Raw genomic sequence first — 16,928 nt, forward strand, 5'->3', positions numbered from 1 at the left:
CTAGACACCAGAACTGCAAGAGAATACATTTCTGTTGTTTTTAAGCCACGCAGCTTGTCGTCCTTTGTCATGGCAGCCACAGGAAATTAATGCAGATGGTGAAAGGGATCCCCAACCCACTTTCCTCACAAGGTTGTGAGGAAAACAACAGTCAAAATACAGTCAGGTATTTTGAAAAGAACAAATGTTATATAAATGCAGAACAGCATGATCATCAGCCTTGGTTCTGTCGAGCCCACAGAGGGCCCCAAAGAGAGCCTCCCAGAGGGACTCAGGCAGACAATGAGGGGCCCTACAGGTGATAATCTGATCTTGTTGCATATTCCTGCAGCTCCAGTCCTAATAAATGAGGGCGAGTTTGATGCGGGTTTGGTACTGAATAAAGGCCCCCAATGATGCCCACATTCTACTCCCTGGAACGTGTGACTATGTCATCCTACATGGCAAAAAGGAAAGTACAGATGTAATTAGGTTAAGGATCTTAAGATGGGGAGAACAGCCTGTCCTATCCAGGTAGGGCCAATGTAATCACCAGGGTCCTTATAAGACGGAGGAGAAGATGGGACCACGGAAGCAGAGCTCAGAGAGAAAAACAGATTTGAAAATGTTACACCGCTGGCTTTGAAGATGGGTTATGGGGACACAAGCCAAGGGATGCAGGCAACCTCTAGAAGCTACAAAAGGCGAAGAAACAAATTCTTTCCTAGAGCCTCCAGAAGGAACACAGCGCTGCTGAACCATTTCAGACTTCAGACCTCCTGAACTATAAAATAATAGATGTGTGTTGTTTTGAGCCACTGGGTTGTGGTAATTTGTTGCAACAGAAATAGGAAATTAATATACCAGTCAAACGAGTTAATCTGAAAATGAATGTGGGAGAGGGTAGGGAGACATCCCAAATAATTCTAGGTCCTTTATACTGAACCCTAAAGAATTTCCCCCTGTAGTTGGGCAGTTTTTTTCATTTTCTGCAGCTTCCTCAGGTCCCCCAGAAGTCATCCTAACATTGAATCCACAGCTTTGAGTGCCCTTGGTAGGGAGCCCACAGCAACAGGGCTTCTGCATGCCCCTACATTAAAGGCCTGACAGCCCTGTGCTCAGCGAGACAGTCCATCCACAGTTGCTCCCCTCAGACATGGCCTCAGTCCCTGTCTATAAAAGGTACAGCTTGGTCTTCATCCACAATGTTCAAGAAATGCTTTAAAGGCTTATGTCCACACAGTCCTTCTCGATTATGCACTCCCCCGATTCACAATGTAAGCAAGAAATCCCTTCACCAGTTAGTTGTAGCCAACCTGAGACTCTACCTCAGGGAGACCTTCCACAGCAGAGCACTGTTCTGAAGGTCACTGACAAGGGCAGCCTCACTGCCCTCCCGAGGAGACCAGCAGCAAGAAGGAAGCTCTGCACTGATCAGTTTGTCCTGTTGACTTGGTATGGATTTCCTAAGTGGTGAAATTGGGATTTCCTAATAGGTAAAAATAGGAGTGGATTCGGGAAGGATTAAACACAAGATCTGAACAAGAACCTAAGGTCATTTGCTTCCCTCCATCCAGCCTTCCCCATCCCTGACACACACGGAATAATGTCTGTTTCTGCATCTACCAACAGATCTGGTGCCTGGCACTGAGTATGGAATTGGAATATCCGCCATCATGAACTCACAGCAAAGTGTACCAGCCACCATGAATGCCAGGACTGGTGAGTAGGAAGATTGCTGTGGAAGGAGACCGGGACAGTCTGGAAGCTTAGCCCAGCAAGGACTGGTCAGAAGGCAATGCCTCCTAGTGAACAGGTCCCTGGGTGATGATTATCCGTCAAAGAACACCATCTACCGGCAGCTTTTTGATTCCCTGTGCCTACTCTCTGACATCTGACGTGCAGGATGGACTCCCACCCTCTCCCCACAGATCTGCACGTGGTCCCCCACAGTCTGAAGGGCTGCCCACAGCTGTGGAGAACGGAGGTGGAAAACCCCAAATAAGTGGGAGTTGTAGCAAGTCATATTCCCTTCTAGATCACCCCACAGCAGGCAGAATGTGGGACTCCTCACCGTGTAGGACAGAAGCCCTCAGAAAAGCCGCAGGCTGAAGGTCTAGGCATGGAAACAACCCATTCAATCTAAGGGCAATGGAGAAGTCCACTGACACCCTTGCTATTCTGGATCCAGCAGTTTTGCTTCCAAATCCCGGGCAAATTCCAAAGTCACTTTAGTAACTTAAGTACAAGCAGCCTGGGCTGGGCTGGGGATTTTGAACCAATCCCTGTCCCAAGGCTGTCCAGCATAGACCACCTCTCTAGAGAACCACATGGACATGGGTCCCCAGGAGTCCTCAGACCTTGTTGCCTGCACAACCATGGCCAGGTCAGTCAAAATGGCACCAGGAACAGAGGTAGCTACGGTTGCCAGGAATGGCATATCCCTACTTGATGGTGGTACCTGTTTTGCCCTGGTTGGTTTACTGAGAAAGGCTGGGAGAAAAGGATTATGGAGAGCTTAAAAGTCAGCAGCCAGCTCTGTCCCAGAGGTGGGTTATTCCAGTGGTGTTAGAGTTACTAATGCCTTTCTGCAGATTGTTCATCTATATGCCAAGCCCCCGGCCATCTTTCAAAGGAAAGGTGCTTAACAAAGTGTGAGATAAGTGTCAGCAGTGACAAGCCAATTTTCATGGTCAGCAGACCCGCTGATAGCTTAGAAATCCACAGGGGGTCCAATTCCAATAAATACTGGCCCTCGTGTGGCACTTATGTAAAATAGGCCACTTATGTTGATCCACAGAACTGGACAGTCCTCGAGACCTCATGGTGACAGCCTCCTCAGAAACCTCCATCTCCCTCATCTGGACCAAGGCCAGCGGCCCCATTGACCACTACCGAATCACATTCACCCCATCCTCTGGGATCGCCTCCGAAGTCACTGTGCCCAAGGACAGGACCTCGTACACACTGACAGATCTAGAGCCCGGGGCAGAGTACATCATTTCAATCACAGCTGAGAGGGGTCGGCAGCAGAGCTTGGAGTCCACGGTGGATGCCTTCACAGGTACCAGGACAGCAGAAATCTCGGCTGGGTTCAGGGATCAACAGATCTTAGTGTGAGAAGGTCATCTAGGCAACCCACTCTTCCAATGCCCCATATCCTTTAGAGAAAGGAAGAATGTAGGTAGAGAAAGAAGAGATAGAGGAGAAACTAATAAATACCTCAAGAGGGAATGGTTGGAGGTGAAGGGGGTGATGAACAAGGCTACCTGCACGCCTGAAATTTTGTATCTGGTTTCCTATAGGCTGCACACAGTGGCTGATTCTGTTCATAATTCCCTGCCTGCACAAAATCAGTGGGCATTCGGAGGATCCATGGGATCATGTTAAATTCCTTCCAGGACAGAGGTTTTAAATCCTAGATCAGTATTATGAATAACTCAGAGGTAATGCTGGTTTTATACTGCTGAGGGCATTCATTTTTCTGTGTATGGCTTGGAGAAAGGAGAGTAGACAGGACAGGAGAGTGAGAATGTGGAAGCTCTGGGTCAACAGGTGAAGGTGTAGTCCTTATCTGCAAGGAAAGGAGATCTCTTCAGTCAGATGCCTCTTCTATCCCAGTGGCCCCACCACCTCATGTGGATTTCAGAACCATCCATGTCCTCTGTTTTGCAGGCTTCCGCCCCATCTCCCATTTGCACTTTTCTCACGTGACCTCCTCCAGTGTGAACATCACCTGGAGTGACCCATCCCCTCCAGCAGACAGACTCATTCTGAACTACAGCCCCCGGGATGAAGAGGAAGAGACGATGGAGGTCTCTCTGGATGCCACCAAGAGGCATGCTGTCCTGATGGGCCTGCAGCCAGCCACCGAGTACATTGTGAACTTGGTGGCAGTCCACGGCACAGTGACCTCTGAGCCCATCATGGGCTCCATCACCACAGGTGAGGCTGGAGGACTTGACAGCAGGTGGTGAGGGGGGTTCCCACAGTAGCCTTCAACAAGTCAATGAAATTTACAAGGAGAAACACCCAAGGAGTAAGGGACCATCTCATTTAACAAGAGAGCGTCTATGAGTTGTTCTGAAACAGCCACCTCTTCCAGGGCCGCACAAAATGTATAAGATGGGAAACTTCCATTTAGAAGGTAGGATGGACTCAATGTCTTGAGGAGGCCAGGCCTTCAATGCATTGGTCCAGATGTCTTCCCACTACCAACTGAGGAGAAAGCCCTGGAGAGAGCTAGTCTCCAAGAGGAAACCCTTCTACAGTGAGGAGACATCTGTTCCTATTCTGGAGTGCCATCTCTTGACTGCCCAGTAAGTTCACTGATGTGAATGATGCTTCCTCAGGATCATATGCGACTAGCATGCAACCATACAGGGACGTGGTACTCGGAGAATGGGGTGATCTGCATGTTGTTTGGAAAACACAGGTACTCTCAGCTGAATTGGATCACTTGTATCTCATCCTTCTCATCTATAATCACAAATATGAGTGTGCATGTGGGTGAGGACATGTGTGTTTGGGTGGTTTCCTACATACTTACAAGAATTCATAAACTGAACAAGTGGATTAAACACTCAGCTGGTTTTGATCCTGCAATCTTCCAGTAGTCAAAAAAACAAAGTATATAGTATAAATAAAATACAGTTTAGGGAAGTGGATTTCTTCTGGACTTGTGCTCTGAAATCCCTCTACAGTCAAGAGCAATTTTTCCAAATTGAACAAAAGGCGGCTGCTTAACAGAGATAGAGAGAGTTGGGTTTGTCCAAGAGAAGCTGCCCCAGAGAGAATGACCATTACTCCCAGTTCAAAATAAAACATACAAACTTAAAGGAAATTTCCCAGTTGGCCTACATATAGGTAACAGTTGCTGCATAGGCACAGACCTTGACAATTTGACTTCATGTTGTTAAAATATTCTCCAGGAGCATGACACTGGCCACTCCTATGAGGTTTCAAGAGAGACTTCAGCCTGATCATGGTTTTAAGGTTGCCCTAGTATAAAGTAAGGTCTTGTCTGCCTCTGGGACACCATTAGCTCTTGGTCCACATAAAACCAAAAATAGGAATTTGTTTTTCACACTGTGCTTCCTGTCTTTTTCCCATAACCACCCGGGCCTTGTAGGAATTGATCCCCCCAAAGACATCACAATCAGCAATGTGACCAAGGACTCAGTTATGGTCTCCTGGAGCCCTCCTGTTGCGTCTTTTGATTACTACCGAGTATCATATCGGCCAACACAAGGTAATAAAGTTTCTTGGTTTCTCAAAGATGAATGGGATTTGGAGCTGGATGACGACTGTTATGGGAGAACTAGCGTATCCCAGGGGATATCACCCTCCTGCCTGCAATTTCCTTCCTCTCTGCAGCATGCTGCATCCGAATGGGTTGATGAGGAGCAGCTAAGGAATCCAGAACTCACCAACTCCTCCCACGAAAGGCTTGATTACATTCACTCAAAAAGCAGGCCCTTCACCAGTAGAGTGAACCATGGTAATCGGTCGTCATTATCCAGACAGTGTAGCGAGAAACAAAGAACTCTGAAAGAGTCTACCAAGAGCCAGGGTCACATGCACTTTTCTGAGAGAATTAAAGTCCAAGGCTAAACACCCCAGGGGATGCCTAAAGACACCACAGAGCCAGATGGAGCCTTGGAGGGAACCACAGTGACGGTGGTCCTGTTATGGCCACTCCAGCCAAGTTAGGAGTCAGAAGAAGTTGGCCCAGACCTCACCTGCATCCTAACAGTTCTTGCTGGTGCATGTGGAATTGTTAATGAAGTAGAGGGTACAATCACTTCCAGTGAGGGGGTGGGATAATTTTCCAGACTACGCTTTCTCTGGGCTGCATGGACCACTCTTTTCTGCCATTCCCTCTATACTGCTTTAAGACTAGTTTGTTAGAAAACCACCTAATGAATAGGTTTTTTTCCCTTTGCTCCTGGGATCCTATATAATGAGGGGGTGGGATCAGCATGCAAGGTCTCTTCAAGTTCCAACATTCCCAGCTTCCCCATCCCCCAACTGGGTGCTGAGCCTTGCACCCATATTGGCTTCATGAAAGAAAGAGTGCCACCAGGAGCTCCTGTATTGTGAGCTGCGTATATACGGGATCCACTGAACTTGACCTGTGGCTTCTGTTCTTCCTTAGTGGGACGACTGGACAGCTCGGTGGTGCCCAACACAGTGACAGAATTCACCATCAGCAAGCTGTACCCAGCTACCGAATATGAAATCAGCCTCAACAGCGTGCGGGGCAGGGAGGAGAGTGAGCGGATCTGCACTCTTGTGCACACAGGTGGGCATGTCTCCCTATGGTGGGCCAAGTCGGGACCCTGGCTGAGGACCTGCGACCAACAAAAGAGGGAAAGAGTGAAGTTGTCCCGGCTAATGCAGAGGACACTGGTCCTGGGATCCCAGGCTCCTCTCCTGGGTGTTCCTTTGACTCACACTGTTATGTAAAACAATTTGCAATGGTCTCCCCTTTGACCTCCTCTGTAACACCAGCAGTTTAGAGAGACACCTTCTAAGAGTCTTACTGGTTTAGGTCAGACATTTTCATGGAACTTCCAGTATGAAAAGGAACCTTCCAAAGACTCATGACAGAATGAATTCCAGAACGGACATCTGATTCATCCGGTCTAATTGTTAAAAAGACTCAGACAAGGAAACTTTACCTTAGAGAAAAAAACAAAAGGGGGCTGTTATTCCAGTAATGACCCTCGGGGTCATGAAGCTCCTCATCCTATGTGACCAGAAACCACCAAGTAGCTGCACGTGTTCTTGCTTTATGCTCCAGGGAGGAGGAAGGAGGCACTTTTCTGTAGAAAAATGATGGGCCAGAGGACAGGGCTCTGGCAGCAGCTCCCCTGCTCTCCTTCTCTGACCCCTCAGCCAGCCCATCATGCAAAACTAGGAAAGATTTGCTGTAGAAGACACAAGAGGGAACAGCCAAAGTTTTCTGTTGCAACCCCAGACCTAAGTCTCCATGAGGCTATCGTTCCTGTAGCACACAGGAAAACATCCAGCTTGCCTCATGAGGAGAACACTTGGATTTCCTGAGGCTGCTTACTTCCCTCAGAGAATCGTATTTTCTGAACGAGGGCAACTTGGAATTCCTCACTGCTTCTGTAGATACACTCACTAGCCCAGAAAGAACATCCCTATGGCCATGGCCAAAGAAACATTCCTTCAGAAACTCAAAAAATTATTCATTTAAAGATACCACAGGATGTTCTAATCTTCCCTAATCTCCTTCCATGCCTATGACTACAGATAATGCAGCCATGTTTTTGGTTTAATCTTACCCTTTCTATCAAGTTATCTATGACCATTAAAGTATCAACTGATATTGACCTGAAGTGATCTCCAATGAGTAAAAAGAAGCCCCTCCCCACTCCCCATACTTTCCTCAAAGTCTTAGAAATCATGTTAAAGAAATTAGGATTTTTCTCAGTGAGGACAATAAAATGGACTTCAAGAGCCTCCTACCCCGGAAGTAAAGGAGAACAACAATTCAGGTCAAAAACTCATTCCTTGGGTTCTTGGTCATAAGCAAGTCTCTCTAATGCAGGTATTCAGTAGTGCACCAACCCAAACTGTCCCCCTTCAAGTTTAGGCAGAGCTATTTTGGCAACTCCCAATAACCAGATTACTCACAGAAATGTTTTATTTTGTTGTTTTAATATGATGTCTATGATTTTATAACTTTTGGCAATGAGTACTCCTCGGAGTCTCACAGTCAATCTCAGAGAGGTCAAGCTAATTGTAGTCTCATAAGACTTTTCTTCTTTGTTTCTTTTCAATAAGGTTGCATTCGAAGACCTTGTTCAAGGCACAGATTGTGGATACAATTCAGATGTTAAAATTGTAAACACACTTTATGGTTGTTTCTTTGAAATAAAAGACATAGACAAGCGATAAGAACCTTCAGTCACAGAACAGGACCAGATCAACAGCATATCTTGGTCCCCAAAAGTAAATTCCATGACACGTAGGGTGAGCTGATGCCTAAACTACTGTAATAACCTGCATTTCTAAGATAAATCCCAACTTTATGGAAGGGAGGCACAGTAAGGAAACAAATGCATGGAGCCTAGGCAAGTGAGAATAAGAACATGGTGCTATGATGAGCAACCTCTGTTCCTCAACAGGCACTCCTGGCTTTAAGCCTGGACGAAGTCCCTTGACTTTCTATGCCACAAAAAGGATCCCCAGGACTCAGTACAGAGTCAGCCTCGTAAGTAGCAAAGCAAGAATTCAGTAATCAGATCTGACTTTAAAGGCAACCTGAGTCCCATTCTTCATTCCACAAGTATTTACTGAGTAACTTCTAAGTTCCAGGTGCTGGGGTTACTCCCTGACTTCATGGAACTCCCACCATACTTCCTGACGTTCATCAACAGAGACTGTTCCACAAGGCATGCCCCTTGTATTTATCAAAGAACAAAGAGCCTGGGAAGCATATTAGCTCATTAACTAGAAATATAATAGTTTCTATAGCATGTTCTTAGTTTTTCCATCTAGGTTTAAATATCTAAAACACAACATCCATACCTTGGACACCCCCGTAACACCTGACAGCCCTCTGCACATAAGAAGTTAATGAATGAATTAAAAAGGAAGATCTGAGGGCAATTAGGGGAGCATGGGGTGCTTGAGAGGAAGGAGGAATGGGTGAAGGGGAAGGGGCTGATGGAATCAGAAAGGGAGAAAGGAAAGAGGTCCTCACTCACTTCATTATTTTGTATAGTGCAGCAGCAGACATGCATCCTGGGTGAAACTATAGGAGACGGTTCTCTGCTCTTCCATCCTGCAGTTCCTCTTACCTTTACCTGATATTTTCCTGTACTGTTTCAGCCATGGACAATCCTGTGGATCTGACTGCTACCAACATCACTCCAACAGGAGCTCTGCTGCAGTGGAAGGCACCAGTGAGTGAAGTGGAGAACTACGTCATTGTTCTCACACACTTTGCAGGTGGGTGTCTGCGGTTCTAGGCATCAGGGGGGAACGGCGGGGATTGGGGCTGAAGGCTAGTGTGAAAGTAAAAAAAAAACCAAAACATTTTATCCATCTGAGAGAAAACTGGAAATTTTCCTGCTTTAATTTCACCATAAAGCCCTCAAGATAGCCCCCACACTCTGTGAACTGTATCAACTATGAGAATTGAGAAAGCCGAATCTAAAAGGTATAAGAAGGGTATGTAACCAAGAGGAAAACAAAAACAGAAACAGCACTTGGAAGACAAAACTCAGAACTTGCCCCAAAATGCTGCAGGCGAGAAAGCTGACTTTTCTAGATATTTAAAGAGCGAACAAAACACTAAAGGACCAGCCGTGGTAACAGGTGACAAAGGATTCAGAACTACTAAGCTCTTCTGTTGCTTTGATCTTCTCTACTCATATCCATCCCAAAAGGTTGAGCCAACATGAAATCCTGAGTTGCAACGTCTTCTTCACCTTACTTGTTCACATTAACACTATTTGAAGTTGAACAGAGAAGCACAAAGCAAAATAATGTTGAGTAATTCAAGTTCCGAAGCCAAGGAAAATTATTTCCCTGCCTAAATTATACATGTGCTCACAGAATATTGTGGCTTATAGGCAGGAATCCAGAGAACAAAGATACCAGAAAAGAGAAGGCAGGCAGATGTCTTAATTTTCAAAAATGACAGATTAAGTCAATTCTGTAAGCTGAAAAGTAAACTGATTTTCAAAGCTTGGGGAAGTAAAAACCAAAACAGACTATTAAATAAGCTGGAAGGGAATCAGTGATTACTACATACCAGCACAGGTTCACTAAGTATGAGTTTCACCAAAACCACTTTATGTCCTTTTTTTTAATTGGCAAGTCTGAGAGCACATTAGTATCTCAGCAAGGCATTAAAAAGACCCACTCACCACTTAGATGGAAAAACACATGGTGGACCACATTTGGAGTTACATAGCTGATTGAATGATTGACCCTCCTCAGAGAATGAATATCATTACTATGGATACATCCTAACCTCCCTGTGTGCATGCAAAAGCTGCTTCAATCCCTACCACTCCTCCTTGCACATTATGACCCTGCATTTCTTAATTCTCACCTGCCTTCTCAAACCACCGTGCACATGCTCTTGCCTCTACCAGGAAATGCTCTCCCTACTTATCTGCCTAGTAAACCCATCCTTTAAGCCTTAGTTTCAACACTATCTCCATTATTCCCCTAAGGCAGTCATATTCACCTGCTCACAGATACGAAGCACAGAGCTCCATCATAGCCATTAATTTCCATTCATTCAACAACTACTTTTGCTGCCCTCCCATGTGCCATGCACTCTCTAAGGCTATAATGATTCAGAGACCAAATATGAGTTCTTGTCTTTGCAGAACTCACTGCTGGTGATGATGGAGACAAGTAAAGAGTTACAACCCAACGTGGGCAGTGTCATGATTTGGGCAAGCACAGAACACCAGTGTGCCACCTCTGATGGGCCACTGTGATTTGGGGTGAAGGTGTTGAGGGGAAGAAAGAAGGCAGATCTTAGATAAAGTTAAAGACAAAGAGAATAGGAGAAGGGGCATTCCAAGAAAAACAGTACCCTGTATGGAGGGAGAGAGTGGGGAGTTTGAGGAAGTGTTGTAGTTGATGCGGCCGGGGAGCTGACGGTTGGCAGCATATGCAAAGGAAGATATTAAAGAAATAGAGCCATTATGTGAGCTCTTCCAAAAGGCAAAACTGTGATCAATAGAAGCCAAATTCACATATATTTTAATAAACTGAAACAGTGGCCCAAAACTCAGTCAACAAGGCAAAATGCAGTAGAAATGAATGCAAAGCTCTTCCCATGGGTGCAAAAAATCAACTAAAACCAACTACACAAGGTAAGGCTGGGGAGTGGGTTATAAACAAGATCTCTGATGAATAATCATCTCAGCATGTGATAACAATATCCCATGACTGTCTCAAAACCTATAACAATATCCCATGACTGTCTCAAAACCTATGGATTAATATACATAACTGGCACAAATAGAAGCAGAGACTGACCCTGTTTCTTTCATTGTCAGTACAATGAAAACCGACAATGTACTGACGTTACAATGTATTGTAATGAAACAATCTCAATGATTGTTTTCAATTCTCTTCTGAGTTTTGTATTTCAGCAGGGACACTGATAGACTGCTACTCGTTTAGAGAAAGGTAGCCAGGATTGTGACAGTTTTAGAATCATCACATACATATAATGGGGACTGGGGGCTGAATTTTCTCAGTCTAGAAGAGAGAAGACTTGACTAGGAAGGGTGGGGGGCAGGAAGAGGTCAGGTAGACAAAGGATTTGGTTTATCCTTGTAACTCCAGAGACCCGAATAGAAGTTATACAAAAGACAATTTGGCCTCCAAATAATTTCTCAATTAAGATGCAAAACAAGAAGAGAGGGGAGCTTTGTATGGAATAAAATGCTAAGCTCAATAACCTCGAAAAGATTTTTTCCAAAATTCTCTAATATTGCATCTTTATGAAATGCCTTTGGATTTGATAGGTGTTTCCTAAGTTGAAGAACCTTATTCATTCCTTATCCATAACCGTCTGATTTCAGTTGCTGGAGAGACCATCCTGGTTGATGGAGACCGTGAGGAATTCCAGCTTGTTGATCTGCTTCCTAGGACCCACTATACCGTCACTATGTATGCCGCCAGTGGGCCTCTCACCAGTGGCACGATCAGCACCAACTTCTCTACCCGTGAGTACATGGTCAGCTACATATCTAGTATCCTGAGAGGCTTTTATTGATCCTGAAAATGATCAGTTTCCATGTGCTCAACTAGATTATAGTCTATAGGTTTTGGACAATGCAGCTGTGAGCTATCCTTATTTTAGTTAACTGCTGCCCAAATGCCAGTGAAAGTGAGTTGCAGCTCTCTTCCTGGGTCTGGCTGACAGCAGTACAACCAGGCCAACAGAGGCCAGTACTGAGAATGCATCTGGCCCGGAAAAATCTGATAGATATTAAAGAGCTTAATATTGGGGAGGGAGTTGCTGGGTATGGTCATGGCCAGGAGAACAGTAGACAAAGGTATAGATGTGGGAATGTTATATGTTCAAGAGTGAACTCACAGACATGCAGGTTTAACAAGGTCATGGTTTCAGACCTAGAGGGTCAGATCGGAAGATATCACATCTAGGCCCGGAGGGTCAGGTGAGGGAAGGGGGAATAGCTGGAGGAATGATCACGACATGACGATTACCTTCTGACCCAGGAGTGCCCTTTAGGCTCCTGTCCAAGCTAGAACTGGGGTTAGCATGTGAGCAGCCCAGAGACCACACAGGTAGACAGACTGATCTACGTGCCTGGAATCAAAGAGAAAGGAGATAGACGGGCAGGCACTACTGGCATTTTCTCCTCTCTTCAGTCCTGGACGCTCCTGCCAATCTGACAGCAAGTGAAGTCACCAGACAAAGTGCCCTGATCTCCTGGCAGCCTCCCAGAGCAGAGACTGAGAATTACATCTTGACCTACAAATCCACCGATGGAAGCCGCAAGGTGAGATTTTTCTGGAGAGGGGAAAGACCGTTGCTGTCCAGCAATCCGCAAGGGAACAAGCTAGGTTTGCCACTACGGATACCCAGCGTGCTGTTGAGGAAAGAGCCCTCATCTGCAAGCCAGCGATCTGGGTGCTAGTCTTGCCTCCACTACTACTCTCCATACAAGTTGAGGCAAAGCACTCAACCTCTCTGAGCCTCCGTTTCTTCTCTAGGTAATGGGGGCATCTACCCTGCAACTTCACTTAGTTGTGGTGATGCGACCAATATGACGACGCACCAGCTTCCAAGGCAATATAAGGACACAGTATTGGAACGGTTTTTCACTGACAGGGCCAAGCAACCATGAGTTGGATACCAAACTGGACAGTCTCCTATGCCTCTAGATAAGCATGATAAAGGCTACATCTATATAGCCCGCAGTAGAGATGACAAATTTCGGTTTTAGGTGACCAGTTGAAACAGTTCACCTAGAGCACTGGTTGTCAAATTTTTGTTAACAGTGGAATCCTTTTTAAAAGTGAAATCATATTCAGAAGCCAAATACAGAGAATAGAGCTAGACTGTTGGATGTGGAAGAGGGAAGCCTAGGTTCCTGCATCTCAGGGCTCCAGGAGGCCCTGTGCAATCCGAAAACCACTGGGTTCAATAATGCCGGGCCTAAGTTTCTCCCAATGTGCATCCGTGAGATAGGAGCTGGCCTCAGTCTCACATAGGAGCTGTTTTCCCTGCTTATTGGAACGGTTTCCTTCTTGCATAATGTGGGATGGAGAGGATAAAAATGGCCACTGCAATACCGACCTTGGGGTCTGAACTTCCCTTCTCCACTGCCCTCCATGGTGACCCCTCTGCTCACCCCTTTCCACCTCCCTCCTCCGCTTATCCCACAGGAGCTGATTGTGGATGCGGAGGACACGTGGATCCGACTAGAGGGCCTGTCTGAGAGCACAGACTACACGGTGCTCCTGCAGGCAGCCCAGGACACCGAGCGGAGCAGCATCACCTCCACCGCCTTCACCACAGGTGAGAGATTTCCTGCTGCCCTGATGCCTTCTCCTCCCCTGGGTGGCGTCTGGCTCCTCGGCTGCCTCTGCTGAGACTTGGCCAGGGAGGAGCCCATCAGAGAAACTCAACTGCCTCTTCCGGCAAAGGAAAATAATTATTCCCTCCACTCCTGCCTTCCAAGGCCCTGCCAGGAGCCTCTCACTACCAAGGCAACCACAGGAGCCAGCAGTGCAAAGTCCTGGTCCACCTGCACCAACTAAATGCACCAAGTAAGAGAGCAGGCTCCTGTTTAGATTTTCTGCAAGGGTCTTTCCAGCACAGTTTGTCCTTCCCTCCTTCCTTCCTCTGCTGCCTGTAATCAGATTCACCTAGGAAAAGTCACAGGAGTAAAGCCCCAATATTAAAACTGTGGTTCTTCTCCACACACAAAGCACTTTTGCACTTCTATGGTCTCAACTCATCCTTATAACAACTGGTGAGAAGGGCCTTATTATCCCCATTTCATCTCAGATGATGAAACTCAGGTGCATGGAGATCAAATAACTTACATGGTAGTAAGTGGCTGGGTCAGAACTTGAACCAAGGTCTTCTCCTTCTAAATCCAGCATTCTTCCTGCCTTCCCTCATTTAAGTATCAGCAGAAGATACTGGAAATGCCCTTAAGGGATAAGGTTGTCCTAATGTGTATAACAGGAAATTAACTAACACCTGACCTTTGAGAGCTACCTGACAGGCACTGCTGTTCTAACTGCATTACGTGTACTATTTAATTCTCATGATAGCCTGTGAGGTATGTTCTAGTATCCTTATTTACAGATGAGGAAATTGGGCCACAGAGAGGTGAGGTAACTCACCTAAGATCCCATAGCTCTCAAGTAGGAGACCTGGGATTGACCCCCAGTTGTTCTGCCTCTGGGGTCTGTGCTGTTAGCAACCCTTTCTAACACTTCCCACGGTACCTCTCTACAGTCTGTAATGTGGGACTGCCCAGTCCAGACCTTGAATTCTCTCCGCCTCCCATGTTCGGAGGGGGTTGGCTCTACACAGTGTGGGGCAAGTGTAGGCATGTTCCTTACCCCTAGACACACTTCTGCCTGCCGTCTTAGAGCACCAGGGTGATTGGATTCCTGTCCACACCCCAGAGCCCATCCTCCCATCACCAGAGAGAAGTGACAGAAATTCCCCCATCCCTACCCAGGTGCCTCCCCGCCTAGACTTGTTCTGAATAACAAAGCAGGACACTGGATCAAATACATTAAAACATCGCTAGTGATTCTTTAGGGTAGTGAGATTATGAGTGAGTCCCCTTTTTCTTTCTGTTTTATACTTTTCAGTATCTTGCAAAGTGTCGACAATGAGCACATTAATCAGAAAAATAATTTTTAATTAAAAAATAAAAATAAACCTTGCTCACACAACTAAGAAATGAATCCAAGATGGGTCCTTGACAGGTGGAATTTGGAGGACACTTGATCTCTTTTATGGGCTGACGTCGGTTACGCTCACACTCCATGACCTTTCTAGGGGTATCTTATCTCAGAACCAAGGCATCACCCTCTTCTTGGTCAAGCTCTTCCCTGCACATTCACAGGTTAATTAAAGGGTCCTCTAGGCTTTCCTTTCCTAAGCCAACACTCTAAGACCCATGGATTGGAGCTTTTTCACTGAATTAAAATTTTCCTTCCCCTAAAACAAATACAGATGACAGAAACATAAACAGAGCCCCTGATCTGCATATTTATTAGGTCTAAACTAATCATTTCATTCCAAAAATGCATGGGTTTCAAGGCTTGCTCAGTGTAGTATGAGCTTTCAATTCCCATCCTGGTAACGCCACAGCTAGTGGTTGTGAGCAGGACGGCAATATGCCTGAGGTTTCTGCAGTATCTTGCAGTTGTGCCTTGCTCCAGGTCTGCCTGGGCTGTAAAATATGCCAGCTTCTGTGCCCACCGCTGGCCTCTCTTAGACGAAGCTGCCTCCAGCGGGTGTGCAATAGTTAGAATCCCAAATCCAGCTGGGGGCCCAGCAAGATCCAATAAACAGAGGGTTGACAGTTCGTGGAAATTTGGGGAAGAGCCCAGGGGAGTGGCTTTGTTCGGAGGACAGCACAGGGGGACCATCAGGATGTATTTCTTCGTTTGTTTGTATGAGACTTCAACTGACACTGGGCGACTGCAGCATGACCAATACCCCTCGGAAAGGAGAACACTGAAGAGCCCACTTGCCTGTACCCTCAATGTAAGTTACTGCCTGAGTTGCTCCAAGCAGTTTGGGGAATCAGTTGCCCCAAGCAGTTTGGGGAAGGACTTGCTACTACAACTACAGTGGTACATGGCAAAGATGGGTCCACGTTTAGAAGTTTTCACAGAGTTTTACTGCAAAGCTCAACTTTAAATCTCAATCACTGATGCATACCAAACCCTGCTGGCTTTGTCTTGGAAATTTATCAGAACCCCCTGAACTGACCAGTTACAGAATGAAAAGTTCACGGACAGAAGTAATGCATGTGACATCACCTTGCACAAAGCCTGGCACACAGCAGACATAATAAATGGTGGTTGAGTGGAATAGTTAAATCCCAGCTGCAGAGCACAGAAGAGGGGTTTCTGGTTAAAGAAAGCTCTAGGAGGAGAGGATTCTCAGTATCCTTCAAAGGGAAGACACAGGCAAAAAGCTACTGCCTGCAGAGTATGATGCCCAGCATCCCTCTGATTGCAGGCTTTTTCTGCCACCCCACATGCAAATTTCCCTGAATAAATTACACAAAGCCTACAGAGTCATTTGCGTGTCAATATTAATGAGTCCTCATTGCCTGTGCCACGCCCTCCCCCTTTTCTACCCCCATCCTCCAATTGCCCCACCAAAAAAGCAAATTTTATTAAAGAAGAAGAGAGTACAAGGGTACCAGCTTCCTAAGTATGGGGGTGGAGATGTCCTCAAGAAGAGGATTGGGGTTTACTTGATAGGTGGCATGAGCTAGACTCCTTTACAAGGAGTCTGGGTAAAGAGAGGCCTCCGGCACCTGAGCGCCCAGGTGCTTCTCATCCCAGAACTCCCCTGTCTGCCCGTATATCTCCTGAGATGCCCCGAGAGTGGGCTTCCTCTGGGAAGAGAGGTTGGGGCAGCAGTGCCTCACGTCTGATTCTGCTCTTCTCTGAACATCCCCAACACTCAGCACATCCCAAACCATCCTCTTCCTGCCCCTCCATCAGGACCAGCACTTATTCCCTTCACACCTCTGAAGCCACATAGTGTACCCTGCAAGCTCCATCTGCAGGATCCTGTCACTTGCTTAAAAGAGAGAGAGAGAGAGAGAGAGAGAGAGAGGAAAAGAGAAAGAAACAAAAACAAAGAGCAGAGTATCTGCCCTTACTCGAAAGATTGGAGGCCTGCTGGCCTGAACCCCATG

General features: G+C 46.2%; 1 protein-coding gene across 1 annotated transcript in view; it reads left to right on the plus strand.

Annotated features, from left to right (window-relative positions):
- TNR (tenascin R) overlaps window positions 1-16,928 on the plus strand; it is a 414,120-nt gene that overhangs the window by 369,141 nt on the left and 28,051 nt on the right. Inside the window, exons 10-18 of the mRNA XM_049715362.1 lie at window positions 1,612-1,701; window positions 2,780-3,043; window positions 3,655-3,924; window positions 5,111-5,230; window positions 6,137-6,283; window positions 8,845-8,964; window positions 11,571-11,714; window positions 12,385-12,515; window positions 13,405-13,537. Coding sequence (XP_049571319.1) covers window positions 1,612-1,701; window positions 2,780-3,043; window positions 3,655-3,924; window positions 5,111-5,230; window positions 6,137-6,283; window positions 8,845-8,964; window positions 11,571-11,714; window positions 12,385-12,515; window positions 13,405-13,537 — 1,419 coding nt within the window. The remainder of the gene's footprint in view (window positions 1-1,611; window positions 1,702-2,779; window positions 3,044-3,654; window positions 3,925-5,110; window positions 5,231-6,136; window positions 6,284-8,844; window positions 8,965-11,570; window positions 11,715-12,384; window positions 12,516-13,404; window positions 13,538-16,928) is intronic.

This window comes from Orcinus orca, chromosome 1 (assembly GCF_937001465.1).
Source record: "Orcinus orca chromosome 1, mOrcOrc1.1, whole genome shotgun sequence".
NCBI lineage: Eukaryota > Metazoa > Chordata > Mammalia > Artiodactyla > Delphinidae > Orcinus > Orcinus orca.